The 18,775-nt window shown below is 40.3% G+C and overlaps 1 protein-coding gene across 3 annotated transcripts in view; it reads right to left on the reverse strand.

The window, feature by feature from the left end:
* Nucleotides 1-18,775, reverse strand: part of CCSER1 (coiled-coil serine rich protein 1) — a 1,080,955-nt gene that overhangs the window by 456,401 nt on the left and 605,779 nt on the right. For all 3 annotated transcript variants that reach the window (XM_034771263.1, XM_034771265.1, XM_034771264.1), the window contains exon 8: nt 14,740-14,823. In XM_034771263.1, the coding sequence (XP_034627154.1) occupies nt 14,740-14,823 (84 nt within the window). The remainder of the gene's footprint in view (nt 1-14,739; nt 14,824-18,775) is intronic.

Consider the following 18,775-nt stretch of genomic DNA (forward strand, 5'->3'; position numbering starts at 1 on the left):
CCTTCTCATCTATCCAAATTATGTCATGTCTCTGTGAGGACGACAAATGTCCCTTATCTGTCTAAAGCCTTTCTATAGCAATCATCACTGTAGCTGATAAATGATTGGGACTAGGTTAAAGTAATCAGAACTCATTTTCACTTGCAACCTTCAGAAATAATTGTACTTCATGTCCCCAAAGTTAAGTTTAGTGTAATGTCCCACAACACTATCTACCTCCCAATAAGATTTACTCCCTCAGTACAAGCCATCAGAATTTCAATTGATCTTATAAGACAACATATATTGTATAAAGGTGTATGTGTTAAGAATCAATGTAAGGACTTTACCGTGAGGAACAAGTCCTCTGAGAAGTAAGACTTTTATTTTACAGATATGTATTAGAACCTAACTTATGCTCACTCACTGGATTTTATTTACCTTCACATCAATTTTAATTTATCGAGTTATGTTTCAACCAGCTATCACTAAGACCAGCCTGCCTGGGTGGCAGGATAGACCATTCCCAGAAGTACTTTTGAATAATAAATAATAATATCACCACCACCAAGTCTTACGTAGCACTTTTAATTAATACATCTCAGTGCGCTCATAGCTCAAGGTCACTTTCCCTACATTCTTTACATCGGATGTATGGCAATATAGCTGATGGAAGTTAAGGATTCTTTTGACATGCAAGAACCTAGGTCTGTATTTTGCTCTTACCAGTGGCTTAGAATTCTTTCACTGGTATAGTTTATACCAGTTCCCCAAACAAAATAGACTAAACCAGCAAACAGACTATTTTTGCTGGTATAACTGTATCTACATTACGGCTTTTGCTGGCATAGTTGTCAGACAGGATGTGATTGTTTCCACACTCCTAACCAGGTGGCAAAATGACTAAGTGGACATCAGGCTTCTTTGACACTGAGTCTTGGTACTTTTGTGACACTGAGTCTTGGAACTTGTGATGCATGAATTGATAATAATGCATTTTATTTATAGTTATCCATTCCCAAATACTGCTCGGTTGCTACCAAAGTAGAACTAAAAACACAACTGTAAGTAAAAATACATACATTATACTTGGCTACCCAATCAATATAAGTGAAATATTTGCTCGAAGCAAGACTTCTTTCCCCTTATTTAATCTCTCTTTACTCAAATTTACTCTGATGTTCCATCAATCATTCCATAAGCCTTTTAAAATCAGATATTAATACAGAACATGTTTGCTTGAAGGAAGGAATGCTGTGCTTCTAAGGCTTATTTACATTCTCATATTTAGCCTCTAACGGCAGAAAAGGAACCTGACTCTAGATATGATAGGAAAAATGATGGAAATTAGATAACTGAGCAGGCTTTTGATTGATACACAAGTTAATGCTGAGGGGAAAATTTCACTCTTAATGAAGACAGTGTTTAACAAACATATTCTAAGTAGCAGTCATGTACATTTTAAGTCGCTTCTTGACTTTTGAAAACACATCATCATTTGGCCTTAATGGCCTCACTAGACAGCTCATTCTTCTCTTTAATGGCAGATTCTTTCATCAAGTGTTAGTACATTAGGAACTGAAAGGAAGTTTGTCCAGCAGAACACGCATAACATAGGTACTATAATATCACAGTCTCATTAAGAGGATGCACAAGAATGAAAAATAGTTTCAAACTTTGTGCTTACAGTAAATTATATTAGTTCTTCAAAACTGTTCTATACATGACAGACAGGAGGAGTGAACATCAGCTGATTTTTACTTTTAAAATATAAATACTAATTCAGTATTCAGTTTCTGATTAAGAAATTCTGTAACAGATCCAATAGGGGAAAACGTAAGCACTCCTGTTCACTTCAGTGAGCTTTGGATAAGGACTTTTGTTCATCTGTGCATGGAAAAAGGAGGAACTTGCCAGTGCACTGGACAGGATGCAAAAACCTGCATCAGTTCCGGACTCTGAATGTTTGTGGATCTGGGCTGATTGTTCATGGTTAGAAAAAAAAAATCCAAATCCTTGCCTATGTCCGCAACTGGTTTCTGGTTATGCTCCCTCTCCATTTTTGGTCCCTTAGCCACCATTCTCAGTACATCTTCTGGCTCCTTCTTCCAAATTTCTTTGTGCCACCTTCCATGCAGCAATCTTCCCAAGCCTGTTCACTGTGCCACTTCCCCTGCACTTCATTAAAATCCCTACTATACACTCAGTTTCCAATAAATCAGATTGAAAGACAGGCAACCATATAAACAAACAACAAAAAAAGAAAGAAACAAGCCAACCAACCCAGAAACATCAGGATCGGTACTTGCATCAGATCCCAATCCTGCACAGGCAGACCCTTGTGCCTATGGAATCCTGTTCTGCACAGGCAGACCCCTGTGCCTGTGGAGAGCCCATTATACCATTGGTGCTTTGAAAGTGGGATACAATTTACTATAGAGACTGAAACCCACTCTGTAATCCTAGCTGGTTCAGGTTAACATATGTTATGATTGTTTTCCTTTGAATCCCGCCCTTGTTCCTTTCTATTGTTTGTTACGTCTTTTTTGCTTCCTATTTTAATTAGCTGTAAACTTTGCTGGTTAGGTACTGTCCTTTAGATCTGTGTCCTCTAGGATTAAAGACCAATCATAATCAGTGCTCTGTAAGTGCTACAATGATACTACTACTAACAATATCAACAATAATGTTAATTGGTTTATACAAAGCTTTCTGACTGGATTTTTCTTAATGTCTAGGTAGGCATGAACTGTAACTTTCAGGCTAATAACCAGAGGAAAGATGATATAGTATTAGCTCCTTTTTAACCAAATAAAGATAAAAAAGTAGAGGTTAGGAAACTCAAATTTATTGAGCAAATTGGCAGAAAGGTTGATGAACCATGTCATCCCATTGGTTCAAAACCATAGGAAGAAAAAAGCAAACATCTTTGTGCCTTATGGTTTGAATTCCATTTTCATAAATTAAACAAGAACTCAAGTCACACTAGGGATGAATTTAACCTAGTATATTTTGTTTGTGAAGAAGCAAGGGCCATATCTAAAGTATTCCACAGATGGAGACAATTCCACCAACTATATTTCTGTTTGAATTAATGGTGAGGAATGATGCTCCAAGAGACAGATTTAGCCGCAACCCGATATCCTTGGCACTATGCTAGATTACTTCCTTCTTACTCTGAGAATCATCCTGTTCTTGATAGTAATATAATAAATACCCTAGCCTAGACTACCTTTTGAAGATCATTTTAGTTTAACAAAGAACAATGAGTTCTCCTACTGCTCCTGGAACTCCTTTAACTGCACCAGCTTTTCCTTCTCCAATATGAAGGAAGCCTGCTAACCTGAGCATCCAATCCACCACACCAAAGACAATAAATCTGTCACTAAAGCTGGGCTTCTTTCCTCCAGTCTCAAAATGTCTGGTGGAGAAATGATTATTTTCCTTCTGACAACAGCAATTCACTGCTTAAAGATCTGAAAACTACTGGTTGGTTGGTCCAATACTTATTCGTGAGCTGGATCAAAGTATATCACGAGAAAGTCCAGTCACAAAGCCATTTGGTGATAATGGACTAAACCCAGCTCTTGCATTATTACTAGAAAAATTCTTAAATGTGTTAAATACATTTGGAAAATATTGAAATAATTAATAAATAAAAGCACTAAAAAAACCAGAAAGATGTGTATTTGCTTTGTATTTTCAGCTAAACAGAAACCACTAAGCAACATCCCAACTGACTGCTTTTCCCCCACAGCTATGCAGAACAGCACAACTAAAATATTCAGCAGTTAATACTCCAGCGAAACCAAATGCATAATGATAAATTGGTGAGATTATCTCATAATTTAGCATTACCCACTGGTTGATTTTTTTGGGTCTCTTTATAATGCAAATTAATACATGATTAAAAATTAGCAAGACAGATCTGTTCTTTAATCAGATTTCCTGAGAATGATTGTAGATTGTGTTATTATCTTATTACATATCTAGGTACAATGGAATTAAAACAAAAATAAAAACACATCAAGTCCAACTATTCAAGCATCTGAAAAGGAAGGGAAAGGCTGTATATCCAGTAATATATTAAAGGGGGGGAAGTGAACAAAGGAAAAATGAAAGGTGCATGCTAATTTTCTCTTGGGACACTAGTTAGGCTTAAGTGCATAACCTTGTAATTTCCTGTTTATCAACAATTTCATTATCCCAAACTGCACATTTACTCCCACCCAGCATGAGTGCAGATCAGCTCCTTAATACTCTAGAGAAAGCAACAGAGGGTCCTGTTGCTTTTTACAGATTCAGACTAACACGCCTACCCCTCTGATACTCTAGAGCAGTGGTTCCCAAACTTTAACAACTTGTGAACCCCTTTCATTAACATGTCAAATGTCGTGAACTCCCTCCTAAAAATGAATATTTCCAGGGATTTTTTCCTTTACCTGAGTATAAATTATAAAAGCAGTGATCTTGGAAATATAAAATTTGTTTCTATGACATGCTTATTACATACTATTTATTATTAATTATTATTTATAATTACACTATTTTTATTACATTATGAAAACGGCAACACTCTTCCAAGATCTCACTTCCGTAGCTGGTATCACTTTGAATAAGCCTGTTATAAGACCAGGCTCCTATGTTTCATCAAGGAGTATCAGATTTGAAACAGCATGAAGGTATTTAAGAAGCCAACTCAAAGAGTTCCTCCTACATAAGCATTCAGGTCTTGAGTAGTCCAGGCAAACAACGCACGTTACAACAAAGCTTAAATTTGTTCATCATAATTTTAAAAACAAGACTACCTGCCTATATAATTTTAAAAACAGTGAAAGATATCCACCTCCCTTTCCATTTCTTATAAGGAGTCTTGAAGTTTAAATCTCCTCAGTGTGATAGCTATGCATGCTTTGATCTGCTTAGCTCTTGGAAGTCCAGGGGCTCCAGGCTGCTGGCCCCGTGCTCTCCGGGGTCCCTAGGGACAGCTCTGTCCGCCGTTAGGGAATGTTTTCCCAAGAACCCCCTGTAACATTTCATGAACCCCCAGGGGTTCACAAACCCCAGTTTGGGAACCACTGCTCTAGAGTGTGACTCTGTGACGGGGCAGCACCACCCCAAACCAGTCCTAGCAGCGTCAGGCCGGTAGCACTGACGGCAGAAGTCCCGCCCCGTCCATGCTGGGCATGCTCAAAGTGCTCTGGGAGTATAAAAGGAGGGAGCCCAGCTCAGTCTGGGCTGGCGGCCACAGGGGAAGGACCTGACCAAGAAGCTCCTGCGGAGGACCAGCCACTGACCATGGAGGCGCCGGGGATTGAAGCCTCTCCAGGCCGGCTCGAAACCCTACTACAGGAGGAACTTGGGGAGGCGACTGACCTGGAGGCCTGCAGGGAACCTAGGGACTCATGGGAGACCTCAACGCTCAAGCTGGTAGGAAGTGAAGGGGGGGGGTGACAGCTGTAAGCCTCAGCATGTTTCGGTAGTACTCCCCCATCCCCTCCCCTCCCCCCCGCTGAGCCAGGGGCAAGGTCCTACGCCGCGGTTAGGGCCGGGACCCGGTGGAGTGGGAGAGTTTTTGGCCACTAGGCCGCACTGCCCTGCAGCCAGGGGCGGTCCTATGGACTCTGGCCACTAGGCCGCACTGCCTTGCAGCCAGAGGCGGTCCTATGGACTCTGGCAACTAGGCCGTATTGCCCGGTAACCAGAGGCACAAACCCTCACAGACTCCTATAGCGATTGATGAAGCATCTTTATTGACAGTTTTCTTTTCTTTTTATCTTATTGGATGCCCAGTTTAAACTTCAGATAGGGAGCAAACCTTTTATTAAAGCCCATCTTTCACTAAAGAAAAGGAAGTGCTTTTCTTGTCCAAATATTGCTGGTGGGTGAAACAACCATCCTTCATTCAGGATCAAGGTAAAAAGCAACTGAGCTCCTTTATGGAGTAGATAGCTGAAACAATAGGCGCCTCTGATAACACAGACCACATGCAAGCAGTACCAGGTTTATAGTGGTGCCGGACCCACACGCAGAAGGTGTTCCGATGCCTACACCGTTGCCCCGCCCCCTCTCCACCCTAAGGCCCTGACCCCACTTACGACCTCCCCTAAGTCCCCACCTGCTGCTCGCTCCTCTCAAAGGCACGTCCAGGCACTGGGGCCCCAAAAAGATGAATCTGGCTCTGCATGCAAGGCTTGGCCGGGGGGGGGGGGGAAAGGGGGGAGAAATCTGATAAATGCAGGTATGGGGATTGATTGGATTGCAGTGAGAGAAAAAAAGTGGGAGGGAAGGAGACAGCAGAACACGAGAGACAGAGAGAGAGAGAGAGAGAGAGAGAGAGAGTTGTAGCATGACCCTGAAGGAGAAAAAAAAGGTTAGAGCTTTTGGGTAAAGTGCTAGCTGGAAAAAGGCTTGTAACTGTAAGCAAAGAAACTGTCTCCTGCTGTTTGACTTCTATTGGGTTCAGGAAAGCAGGACTTTGTAAATAAACAAGATTGCATAAAAAAAAATACCTGAATCCATCATCTTTTTCTCTTTATAACAGAAACAACCTATAAGACCATGAATTTTGGCTAGCCATTTGTGTCAAAAGGTGTAACAAAAATTCCCTCCTTCATGCCCCTCTCCCCAATTGGTCATGCTCTTCTCCTTTCTCACACTCACCTCTTCTCCTTGCCCGCTCCCCAACCTAATCCAGGCAAACTATGAAACAGACAAGTACTTAAAAGATTGCTGCTTTAGAAACAGAGGGTGGGAAATAATGAAACTTACTCATTTTAAAATCTTATACTTGAGGAATTTGGTTTGCTATGAATGCATGTGATGGCTTCTACAGTAATAGCACAAAACTGAGGAACAGCAAGGAAATTATAGTAAAATCCCATATACAGGTCACACGTTAGGCTGTTAGACCCTGCAACGTTTCCAAGAAATTTCTCAGGAAAGCAAGAATGCTTGCGACAGTACCAGAACACCTCCCAAAGGGTCCAGCAGTCATGATCCTGCACAGTAGGATAAAGATCAGCTGCTACATTTTGAAAATGTTTGCGCAAAATGACAGGGCGAAAAATCTCTTTGCCCTCCTGCACTTGCTTCCTCATGTAGTATTAGTAAGTCCCCCCCGCCCCTGCCGTATGGTACAGAAATGGCAATGAAATAGCAACAGTGATATTCAGTTATGCATTTTGGAATGACTGCTCATGGTGAACTTCTCTGTGAAATATCACATCATCCCAATTAATATTTCAACAAAACTCATTTATTGTTGTGGACCCCGTTTAGGGATGGACAAACTGCTTTCTAATTTTTTTTTTCAGAATAGTCTCTTATCTCTCCAAATCAACATCAAGTTAGCCTGTCCAGTATAGTCTACAATTTTTCATCTCTTGAAGCCTCATTTATCTATTAATTATTCTTATTTCAAGACCCCATTATTTTAATAGCAACAGTTGATTCATTAAGTGTTGTTGTGCATATTGAGAATTGAGGATGAAGCAGTGTGTTATAAATTTACCCTGAAGTTCATCTACATCAGATGGATGCAGCTAAAATGTGTCATATAGACGCCTTCAGCAACATACTCCAACTGATAAGTCAAACAAATTAAACTGCTGATCTTTGAGAAGCACAACAGGCATTCTGGCATATGTGTATCTTTTTTACCAGCTTGAGTTCTTTTTTTGCATGCATAAATATATGTAATACATAGAATTTAGCCAGATGTTCGTAGACGACCAGATCTTGGAGGTCAAACTCCCACTGACTTGTTCGAAAATTTGGCCTGTGTTAAGTATACAGGGATCATCATTAAAAAATATTTTAAAAATAAAGGGTAATTTACATTATTTCCCCACACCCTTCATCCTGGAAGATACCTGACCACTAAAATGTAGCTCGTTCTGGAGTGACAAGGGACAATCAACCAGCATAGTGCAGAACAACGAGGGGAGGAGAAATTTTGGCACAGTACATCACCGGAAGCATTTACTCTTATGAAAAGTACCGAAGAGTCCTAATGCCCACTTTCCCCAGAGGGATGTGTTGTATCACATATACTGCTAACAGAAAAAGGAGGCAATGAAAAAATAGGCAAACTAGAATTTTTCTCCACCATAATGTATTGGCTAGAATACCATCTATGGGGCAGATATGTTCAGCTGTAATGTGATGTCATCACCCCATACTATTAATATTAATCATAGATAGTGACCATTCATCTTTAGTTCAAATTGCAGATTCAGTGGGGGGAGTTTTTAGAATTGTAAACCCTGGATTCTTTCACCAATGGACTTAGTTGACAATCATGTTCAGGCCAGATCTTCAGCTGCTGTAAGTCAGCACTGCTCCATTGAAACCAATGCAACTGGTATAAATTGGCACAGCTCCAATGAAACCAATGGCAATACACCCATTTACACTTGCTGAAGATCTAACCTGATGCCTGTATGTATGACACCCATGGAATTGTTTCACCATGCACAGTAAAAAAATAAAGAAACCACTTTCCATTGCTTACTTAAGATAGAATTTAAATCTGTAAAAATAGACACATGGCTTTTCATATACATCAGCCAAAACTGTATAGTGCTTCTCTTGCTTCTTCATCTGAATCATCTTCAATGATGACATCAGATTTTAAAATGTCTTAACTTATCCACTGCATCCCAAATATTGTCATTCTTATAGGTCCTAACATATCTGTAATTGAATCTTTTTATGTTTATTAGATTTAAAATAAAGATTAGCTAATTCAAAATCCTAATTAAACAAAATAAAATGGGAGCCAAATGGAAGTATAGGAGTATTATCTCAAATTTATTTGAGCATAAGCTTTCGTGGGCTACAGCCCACTTCATCGGATGCATAGAATGTAACATATAATAAAGATATATATATATTATATATACACACACACACACACACACACACACAGAGAACATGAAAAGGTGGGAGTTGCCCTACTAACTCTAAGAGGCTAATTAAGATGAGCAATTATCAGCAGGAGAAAAAAAGTGTAGTGATAATCAAGATGGCACATTTCAGACAGTTTGACAAGAAGGTGTGAGGATACTTAACATGGGGAAATAGATTCAATGTGTGTAATGGCGGATACAGACTAACACGGCTGCTACTCTGAAACCTGTCAAATGTGGCACTCAGGTCCTCCATCTACCCATTTGGACAGCACTAATTGAGGATTTCCACACTGAAATGGAAATTAAGTAGTTTTTTGAGTAACGCCTGGTCATATTTGTCTGCATCTGCAGGAAGATCGGTCAGTAAAATGTTGCATGTCTCACTAAGTCAGCAGTCTATCAGTGAGACCTCAACCGAAGACAAGCATATGGGATGCACTATTATTAAAGGAGTGTTAGTCACGTTGTAACTTCTCTTGGGACACTTAAGGACACTTTATGGTATATTTGCTAATTTCTGCAACATTATTTCTACATAAATATGTTAAACAGAATCTGAATCACAGCAAGAAGGCTATTTCAACATCAATGACACAACAATCATTTATCTATATTCATACCAAACATCATGAGAGGACAACACTTTGTGATAAGGACTTAAACTAATATGCAGAATCACCTCCAGAAGTACTAGAGAATATTGAAGATTCTATCTTACTGACAGCTTTTCATAAAGGATCTGGAGTGTACTAGGAATTGGAGGCTAATCCCCATTATGCATCATAGGATATTATTTTCACACACTACATCTGTCTTGCAGAATGGACTTGGAGAGTAATTACTGCTGAGATAAGCCTTTTCTGCAATACGTGCAATTAATTCTCCCTCTAAAAAGGGGGAAAGAAGCCTGACACATTAATAATGTTTAAGTACACCTAATCTATTTCTTTTCTGCTTCTAATGTTTCCTAAATATGAGGAAGAAAGAGGATTTGAAAGTACTTACAGATGTCTGTTCTTATGTAAATCATCCATGGGTCTGTAATATTCCATCATAAAATGGCCAACATGAAATAATATCACGAATTATAATAGAATGTAGAGCAAGTGGGGAATTACTATAAAGATGAATTTAGAATATGATTTTCCTGCATAAAGGCTGCAATTCTTATCGAATAGGAATTACCGTGTTATTGAAGTTTCAAGGACATGAAATTTTATTCAATTCCATTTCAATATGTATTTTGAAGTAAATTAAAATTCCTCTCCCTCCTTCCATGTACCTTGTAAAAGGGTATTTCCTCTAGGCATTTTTTTAAAGTTTCATCCCTCTCCCTTTAAAAATAACATTGGGATGTTGGGCGGGGGGGGGGGCGAAGACGGACAATATCTTCAACAGGTATAAATTGGCGTAGCTATACTGAAGTCAATTTACACCTGACCTACTGAGGATCTGGCCCAAATGCTTTTCATAAACAAGGTTCAGCTACCTCAAAAGAATCAAGTAAATCTCACACATAAGGCTTTGAAGTGTAATGGAGACCACTAAAAGGCACCCATCTCATGTATGCATCAAAACAGTATAGTAGGAGGGATTCATAGGCCAATTGGCAAACTGCCCATAGCTGAAATCGAGCCACTGTAAATTATAATGAAAAAGAACTAAATGTATAATCATTAATTTTACACTCCAAGGACAACCCGGTTGTAGTTTTAAACATTTCATTTTGTATAGTATTTAGACAAGGAACTGGAAGTTATGTGTGATTTGCAAAGGTAAAATAGGTATAACAGCCATCTTGGTTTTCACTGGGGAATGATCCCAGGACCTCCAGTCCTAAAGTATAAATGTTTACAATTTGAGTTAAAGGATTAAGTCCCCTAGTTAGCAGCTGAAGCAGACTCACCTCCAATCATTAGAATGGGCAATGCCAACTGGAGAATGTCCCAACAGCCAGACTAAGAGGGAAATTCATCACCTGGACCTAAATCTTCCCCCCACATCCCTAAAGGGCCATCTCTGCAACACCGTCCCCTTTCCTTGATTACAGCAGGACAACTCACATGAGTAAAGTTATATGTACATACAGGTTTATGGCATAAAGCTCTTTGTGCCCACTTCTCAGCCCTAGTGCAATTGTACCAATACATGGAATGGTGTAAATGCTAGCATAGACAATGCTCAGGCGTTTTTGCCACTGTCATGAAAACATGTTCAGAGATGCCCTCTTTATACCAGTTTTAGTGTTTACACCGTACTGAGAAATATGTATTACAACTGATAGTGTAGATGCAGGTTCTGTGCAACATCAGTGGCTGCCGGTGCAAAGCCACAGGCAGGTGAAGAAAATGGCGGCATGGCTCCCCTAGTTGAAGCCAATGATGGAAAACAACAGAGGCACAGCTTTCCTTGCAGAGTGTCTCATGTCTCTGTTGCATTAGGGGGCTTCCCTCTGATTCGAAAATAGGAGCAGCCTCTAAAATACATGTACCCATTACCTCTCCCACAAGAAGAGGTGGTTTGGGGAAATGTTGCTGAGGTTGACAGAATTTTCATCCCCCACAATGGATTTTTATCTAGCTCATATCATTATTCACTTCATTTTTCCTTCTTCTGGTCCTGTGCTGCAGCAACCAGCTGTCTTCTAATTTGATATAATGATCTAGCATGAACCAGGCTGTGAAGTCACCGATTCCTCAGAATCACTGTGGGGAATGGAGCTATCCCTTTGGTTAGTGGTGGTCAGCTGAGTAATTCTAGCTCCAGTCATTTAATGCTCCAGACTTGTTTCATGACAATATCTGGCATAAAAGTATCATGTACACCAGACGTATGTTCCACTCAAGTATGTCCATGCTTGGCGCCCCAGAGCTGGAGACCTTCCCTCTCTTGTAGCAGTACCTGTAGAGGCAGCATGTGCACCCCACACCTCCTTGTGTCCCCTCCCGAGGCAATACAAGGGTGGTGCCACCCCAACCCCTCTCAGTTCCTTCACACTAGCGAGGATGGCCCAAAACTCCACTAAAGAGGAGTCAGAAAGCGGGTTGTAGAAAACACGTCTGCACCCACATCTCAAAGAACAACCGTCACAGAAAAGATAACTAACCATTTTTTTCCTTCTCCCCGTGGTTGCAGATGCATATTCCATTCATGTGACTCACAAACTGTAACATTCAGCGTTTGTTCAAATAATGTCTGCAGAATTACTCTGCCAAAGTATGAATCAGCTCTGAAAGTAGTGTTGACCAGAGATTGACAAGTGAATATATGTACTGAGGACCAAATAGCGGCCCACTTAAAAACCACCTGGGAAGCACACTGAATCTTGTGAACCAAATCCTCCTACAAGGAAAAATGGGATTCCTAAGATGTTGTTTGGTTAAAGTTGGCAGCTAGGACCAACTACACCTTGGGTAGGTAAGTCACAAATAAGGGAATGAGACGCTCCAGTTGGTACACAATGCAGCTGCCGGTCTACTTAGCATCATCACGAACACAACATTCTGCACTGAAACCCCATAGAATCCAGAGTTCTCTTCAGGATCTCTGTCCCGATCAAACCTCCTAAGGTTGGACCTAGCTACTTTGAGGGATCACCTCTCTCCCGCCAGGACCAGGACCTTCCACCAAAACCAGTTTCTGTCTCTGACTCATCTCTAGCTGCTACTGACAACCCACTGAACCCCTCTTCTTTTTCAAGCCTTTGGTGTCCTTTAATGGTTTAGTACCCCCTTTGAATCTCATGTCAGGCTCAGAAGAGTAAACCTCCCTAACCCGCCTGGACCCAGGCAGGGGCATTTCCCAGTTAATAGTTCCATTGTTCTCTTAAAGAGACTTATCTCTGTTTTTGAGTCATTTCCCCTTTGCTTCCCCCCAAACAGCCTCATTTGACACAACTATACAGTTAGATAGGATTTTGCACAGGTAAACAAAGGAGCATATGATAAAAAAATAATACAAAACAACGTTCTAAGGGAGCATTGCTCAAGTTTAAACAAGCATGTTCTCTAATTCAGAGGTTCTTAAATTGTGGTCCACGGACCACCAGTGGTCCGCGAGCTCCATTCAGGTCGTCCATGGATAATTCCCTTTAAGGTGCATGCCTGGGCGGCTGCACATGAGAGAACGATGGGCCACCTACCAAATTAGTGGAGCTGTGCAGGCGTGGCTCCACTAATTAGGTGCCTGGACCCTGGAGAAGATGCACACGTAAGGTGAAGTGGTGGCCTTGGGGGGAATAGGGCTTAAGTGGGAGGGGGCAGTGGTATGAGAAGAAGGGGTGGGGGGAATTTGGGACGCGCAGGGCTGCAGTGGCCAGACAAAGAGGCAACTTTCCCCAGCTCCAGGGGCTGCAGCTGCCAGGGAGAGATGACCTTCCTTCCCAGCCTCAGCTCTGTGGCTGCTGTGGCAGGGGAGAGACTCCGCTCCTTCCCAGTCCCAGCTTGGTGGCTGCTGCAGCAGGGGAGAGAGGAAGAGACCCTTCCCCTCCTTCTCAGCCCCAGCTCGGGGGCTGCCATGGTGGGGGAGAGAGGGCACATCCATCACATTAGAAAGGTTAAGACTACTGATATTAAAAAATGAGTTGTGTGCTTTTACGCATAGAACAAAAAACGTTAATTATGAAGGGTTTTTTTTTTTTTTTTAATATAGCACTTTTATCCAAGCGCTTTACAATAGTTAGCTAACGGTACAAACATCATTTGGAAAGATCATTAAGTGGTCTGCCGAGACCCTCAGCAATTTTCAAGTTGTCCACGAAAAAACGTTTGAGAACTGCTGCTTTAATTGATCAGCAACGTAACAACAAAATGTTAAGCAGGACGACTAAGTGAGGAGTTCCTGTATATTGGCTTACAAGGCAGGTGTGTGTGTGTGGCGGGGGGAGAGAAGACCTTAGAGACTAACAAATTTATTTGAGCATAAGCTTTCGTGGGCTACAGCCCACTTCTTCATAGCCCACAAAAGCTTATGCTCAAATAAATTTGGTAGTCTCTAAAGGTGCCACAAGTACTCCTGTTCTTTTTGCGGATACAGACTAACACAGCTGCTACTCTGAAACCTCTCTTTCTAAAACAACCCTTAAAAATATCAGAGCAGAAAAACTCTTCATCCTTTATTTTTTTAAAGGGAATTAAAAATTGAAGACATGCTGTTTAATGGGTGGCACTATCAAAAGCTAGTTTTTTTATACTACCGCAGTACCGTTTTAATCACAATAATAGTTGGTTTTTTAAAAAATTGTATACTCCTTCTATATACTCTATATTATACATACAGCTTTTCCACTTGTGATCAATATCGCTATCCTAAAATTCAAGTCAACAAAACTTTGCCACATAATACAATAACGAAAAGTTGTATCAACATAATTAGGGTATTCAGGTTTTGTTTTTTTCAAATTAAGGGAACATCTGTTTTAACAGAAGAGAGTATTTGTTATGTGTTAGATAGCTTCACTGCTTTGCAAGGCAGTAGAAGGAAGAATAATTTACAACAACTCAGGAGAAAGCACGTACTGCCCTTCAAGATTTTTGGCATATGCTAACCAGTACACACAGTGCTGTATTGTTCCTTCACCAGTGATTAATGCCTCTTTGATATTGTAAGACAACTGTCAACACAATCTTTTAAAACAAAGAACCACCATCAGGGTGTCTGGGTATTAGCCCTTTCAAGTCCCCAGAAATGTAGTCATAAAAGCTGCATTAATCAGGTTGAATGATTAATATAGCCTTAAGATGTCCATCCTGAAGCAGGTGTGAAACTGTTTATTTAGTTTTCGTATGAGTGACCGACCTTGTCAGTTAAAGTGAACTTCTCAGACAAAAGTGCACATCCTGCTTACCAGATCCTCGCGTAGCTGGGAAATGAGTTCATCTCTCTCCTTCAGCTGCAACTTCAGCACTGAACATTCATCTTTCATTATATCCTATAAAAAAACATCAAAAAAGAGATGTTATAATAGGCTAGGACTTTTACTTTGCTCTTGACAAGAAAAGGCAGATTCACACAGTGTGAGATAATTACATCCGAGTAATGAAACTCAATTATCCTCTGTTATGTGTGATATTTTTAATAACATATTCTGAGTTGCAGTATAAACAAACTAGTGCAGCCCAAGTCATTCAATAGCTCCCTGAATAGAAGTCCATTTTGTTAGTGTCTGATTCTTTTAAGCTTTTTTTATTGAAGTTCCTTTCAGACATCTTACTTTAGTTTACGAACAAATGGTCATATAATTCCTAATGTTTTCCGTGAGCAGAACTATGAGAAATATCAGTTTAAATGAATTACTGGGGAGTTCTCAGTCTGACTGCAGATGGAGAAAGGAAGCACAACAGACATTCACAAAAAGGAAAGCAACTCTTCCACCCACATATGTATGTACCATGGCAGCAAAAACAGCAATGATACTGACACTAGTTGGGTGGAGGAAAAGTAAACACAGACCACTCTTCTTGCTTGATGGTGCATGTGCAATTAATATCTCTATGAGAATTTGATGCTCACGCAAATGAAAGTGCAAATAGCACCAACTACAGCCAAACTTGGATCTGTCAGGCCTGTTGCGTATTTTCCTCAAAATTTTCTCCGTTCATTTCAGTCTTGACCAGCAACGTTTGCAGGCCTCATTTGAATAAGGACTGTCATTCATATGTACTTTGTGATATAGCTATATACCCACGAGGGACTCAAACGATATCACCAGATTCCTTTTTAAGACCTAGTCCACCCCAGAAAAGCTATATAGCTATACCTCTAAAGGCACACCTTATTATTGTAGATCCAGGTTATACTGGCAAAAAGAGTGTTTTTGCCAGTGTATCTACATCTACACTAGGACTGTCGCCAGCATAATACTGCCATAAAAATATCACCTCCTAACCAACATTACTATACACCTCTACCCCGATATAACGCGACCCACTATAACACGAATTCGAATAGAACATGGTAAAGCATTGCTCGGGGGGGGGGGGGGGCGCACTCTGGTGGATCAAAGCAAGTTCAATACAACGCGGTTTCACCTGTAACACGGTAAGATTTTTTGGCTCCTGAGGACAGTGTTATATCGAGGTAGAGGTGTACCAGCAAAGGTTTTAAGTGTAGAACTGGCTTAAGTGACCTAACCAGGATATGAAGAAGTTAGATCTTCAGAAGTACACCTACCTCTTTACGGTATTTATGTGCTTGCAGTTCTAAACTAACACTCAAAACATAAAAGTGACATAAGTGATGAGTGTATTGTCTCATTGTTCAGAACTTTTTCCCCTTGGTAAAATGTTCAATTATAATAAGCGCTTTTCAATGCAATTATACTGCTCAACTTTTGTTCTAAACAAACTAGAGGGGAAAAATTATAATGGGATGTAATACAAAATATTCACAGCTACAGAAAAATAGATATATCTGTACAAGATTAGAAATAAGAGCCTCACATCCTTTGTACTGTTAGTCTAGATACCAATGTAGTATTTTAGTGCTGTTGACTGGATAATATGGAGGGCCCAAGTTCTGGAAAAGATCAGGATTTCTCCTTGTTGGGCTTGAGGGAAATTTATGAAGGGGTCTATAATGGTTTATTATTTTTATCTACTCGTCTGTCTATTCAGTAAATAGGTCGTTCAAGAATGTTAGCTGAAAAAATATATATATAAACTACTCAACAACCAAATACATCCCAGCAACGAAATATAAATAAAGCAGTGTTACATTTTTATTTATTTATTTTTACTTTTGAAACCTACAGATGCAGAAGACTAGAAAGTTATGGAATATAAATGCTATCTTACCACTGTTTTATCTGAAGCCCCCTTATTCAAAATGGGGCCATTTTTTCTTGAAGAACTAGCTACAAAACTGCGTCACATTTGATATTGAGTAGTCATGCTTCTCTTTCTATTTATACCTGACTAAATGTCTTATCTCAAGAGGGCATCACATTACTCCTTGCAATCTGCTTCTTTTGTCCTTGTTAAATGAAAGAGTCAAAGGAGTAAGTGAAGGGAGCGAAGCAAGACAACCCTAAGGAAGGACAGCGTATTACTAAAGTTTGCGAAAAATTATAAGATTTTAAAGGCATAGTAAATAGAATAAAGCAGCAGTGTACAGTACATAGATTGTGACATACCTTATAGTAGCGGAGGGGCTGAACTGTGGCATTAAGCCATAGCTCTGTGTTGGAGGCTGTGCGGAAGCACAATATGCTAATGAGAACTTCATGAGACTTGGTGCCTCCAAAAGCTGCTAGGTACACAGAACAGGTGACGCTGCTGCATTAACCCTACAGAAAATACCATCTGAACCATGATGCTACTCAGGCAGCTAACAAGCTCACTGCCTCTGGCCTCTCCTCACACCTCTCAGGGTCATTACTGCCATTATCAGTGCTTGGCAGAGAAGTGCAGTTACTGCAATAATGCCTGACCCCTCTATGGCAGCATAAAGTGGCAGCCGCCTTGCTGCCTCTCCTCAACAACACACGCATACCGGAACTAACCAGAATCTGGCCTCATGTCACTACCTACACTGTATTGTACCATCCAATTCTCAAATCACCTACATTGTATTCCATGCAATTATGATGTAGGTTTGTTGTCATAATTAGATGCATGCAAACACAGCTTTACAACAGCCGAAGTAGGGATAAAGAATTTCTCTCTAGTACATGTACCAGGACCATAGTATGTTATTGTTTTACTCTGTGGCATTTGTGTAGACACCATCTGTTCTAAAAGGGGATTGTGTGAAGGCAGGAGGGAATGGCACTGTGGATGTTGGTGGCTTTTCGACTTCTCTATTATGTCTTCTGTAATATGTACATAGTAAATACTGTTGAACACAAATTTTATTGAGGACACCCAAGATATAATCCCAAGTGAGGACAGGAAAAGGGAAGAAGACATCACACAAGAATAAGGCAGAAGAAGGGAGGAGGAAGCAAAGATAGGGCTAGTGAGGTTGCATAGGAGAACACCGAAGAAAGACTTCTTTGCAAGAACTGTGGGAAACAGACATCTCTGCCAAAGCGTAATAGTGGTGCACAAGAATTATTGGATTTGTATGTGTTAGCCTGAGGTTAGAAAGAGACCACCTTTACCCTGTGCAATGCTTGGGGCAACTCACATTACTGCATATTGTCTGACTGCGGGTGAAAGCGGTGCAAGGCCATTACATTCAGGAGATGGCTATTTGTTAAAAAAAACCTTTTAAGGTGAAGAAGAAGAAAAGACAACACAGACCAATGGGTGGGTGGGAGGGGCGTACAGTAAGAAGTGATAAACTGGCAGGAATCAGTAATTCACAAACATGGAATTGTCACCACAGCCTCAAACTAAGAAGAACAGATCTGAAGAGGAGGGTCTGCTTTTCAGCAGCGTTGCCACCCTTACTCTGAGTCCAAATGAATTACTGAGCTTTGGGAAAATCTTCTATAATAGGCAGTTTTTGCATATCTTGCGGCCCCATGCTGGTTCTTGATTATTCACATACTCCCAGTGAATCTTTTAGAAGACTAAATTAGTTTATATCCATTTTATGATTTACACGTGTTTCTCACACTGCCATCACATAATAATATTTACTGAGGGAATTTGAATACATTCACAAAGAATCTCAGAATTCATGTACTAAACACAACCAAGGCAGATATATTTTAGAGTCTGAGTTAGTTAATACAAATTCTGATCATGTAGCTTTCACCATTCCAGTTTACCACATCAATACCCTCTATTTAAAAAGTTACTTCTTTTGTAAACCCTACAAGTGAGTCTGTATATTTACATTTGAAAAAAATAACTGTATTCATCCCAATCTGCTGAGTCCCATCTCCTCATGCCTATTAGTAAGCGTTCTGTACACAGCACCGCTTCAAGCATACT

The sequence above is a fragment of the Trachemys scripta genome, chromosome 5, assembly GCF_013100865.1.
Source record: "Trachemys scripta elegans isolate TJP31775 chromosome 5, CAS_Tse_1.0, whole genome shotgun sequence".
NCBI classification, from domain to species: domain Eukaryota; kingdom Metazoa; phylum Chordata; order Testudines; family Emydidae; genus Trachemys; species Trachemys scripta.